The 1,376-nt window shown below is 39.2% G+C and overlaps 1 protein-coding gene across 1 annotated transcript in view; it reads left to right on the forward strand.

Moving 5' to 3' along the window:
* Window positions 1–1,376, forward strand: part of LOC101846557 (V-type proton ATPase catalytic subunit A) — a gene marked incomplete in the record, with an annotated part of 25,774 nt that overhangs the window by 2,871 nt on the left and 21,527 nt on the right. The window contains 2 exon segments of the mRNA XM_013090986.2: window positions 608–697; window positions 1,111–1,232. Coding sequence (XP_012946440.1) covers window positions 608–697; window positions 1,111–1,232 — 212 coding nt within the window.

Below are 1,376 nucleotides of genomic sequence, written 5' to 3' on the forward strand. Positions count from 1 at the left end.
AATATTTTTTGAGCGTGTGCAGTCTATACCACAGAAAAAGAACTTGCAATTTTAACAAATGAAAATTTTTGGCTTTGCACAGCTGACTGACGTTATGTCTGCTGGAATATTATCTCCTCTCTTGGCAGCATGGGTGCACTCTTGCACACACACACACACACACACACACTTTTTCCCTGTCTCTTTATCTGTCCGTCTCTTTCTCACATTCTCTCTCTTACTCTATATTGTTCTCACACGCTCACTTTCTCAGAGTCAGAGGTGGAGAGAGAAGGGATCAGAATTGAAACAGTGTGGAGCTTCTTGTTATTGTAAAGCATACTGTGCTATATTTTAGTGGTAATACACTGTATGAATGAAATTCATTATATAATCTCACTCTGACTTTCTCTCTCAGTCTTATCTCCTTTTCTTTCCGTCTTTGTGTTGGGGTGAGTGGATGTGACTCATGTCCCTCTGGTTTTCCCTCAGGCATGATTTGAATTTTTCTTATTTCCTACTTCTCCCACGGTTCTCCCCTGTAGTCAAACTTTTGTTTTCTAGTAGTGCCATAAGTTGTGTGACCTCTGCTGACCTTTAGAGGTTATGTCCTTGACCCCCTGATCAGCTGGTGTCACGGTGGGAGATCCCGTACTCAGGACCAAGAAGCCTCTCTCTGTTGAGCTGGGACCTGGTTTGATGGGCAGTATCTATGATGGTGAGTTGGTTTTCTTTCTCTTTATATAGCAAAGGTGCTGATTCTCTGGATTTTGCCCCCACTCTAGACTGATACGCTTAAAAGTATTGATACAAGATGATAATTTTATTAGATAAAATTATCAATAAATATTGAGTCCCAGTGTTCGCATCTTCACGGGTCAAAAAATTTTCAGATATTTTTTTTCTTTTTTTGTAACCAGTTGAAACCTCTGTTATAGAACTGGGACCTGTGTTGGTTTGTAATGTCAACGCTTTGTTTAAAGCACTGAATAAGTTATTTCTGTGAGAGAAAAAAAAAAAATTTTTAGGAACATGTTAAAAGGTATTCTCTAGGAAATTGTTAAAAGATATTTTCCATGTGTGGGAGACGTGTGGCTTACAAATTGTTTGCTCGTCTGTCTGTCTGACCAGGTATCCAGAGACCCCTGGAGGACATCTGTGACCTGACACAGAGCATCTACATCCCCAAGGGTATCAACGTGCCCGCCCTCGACATGAACAAGAAGTGGGACTTTGAACCTCTCAATGTCCGGGTATGTACTTCAGGAACTGGGATTGTTTTATTGGATTTTTTTAAAAAAATTGTTTAAATTTTATTAGTGATTTTTCTTTTTTGCAGTCTTTTTTCTTCTACTTATTTTTTTCTCCCTTTTTTTGTCGTCTTGTGTGAGTAAGGA

Source organism: Aplysia californica, unplaced genomic scaffold (assembly GCF_000002075.1).
Source record: "Aplysia californica isolate F4 #8 unplaced genomic scaffold, AplCal3.0 scaffold01773, whole genome shotgun sequence".
NCBI lineage: Eukaryota > Metazoa > Mollusca > Gastropoda > Aplysiida > Aplysiidae > Aplysia > Aplysia californica.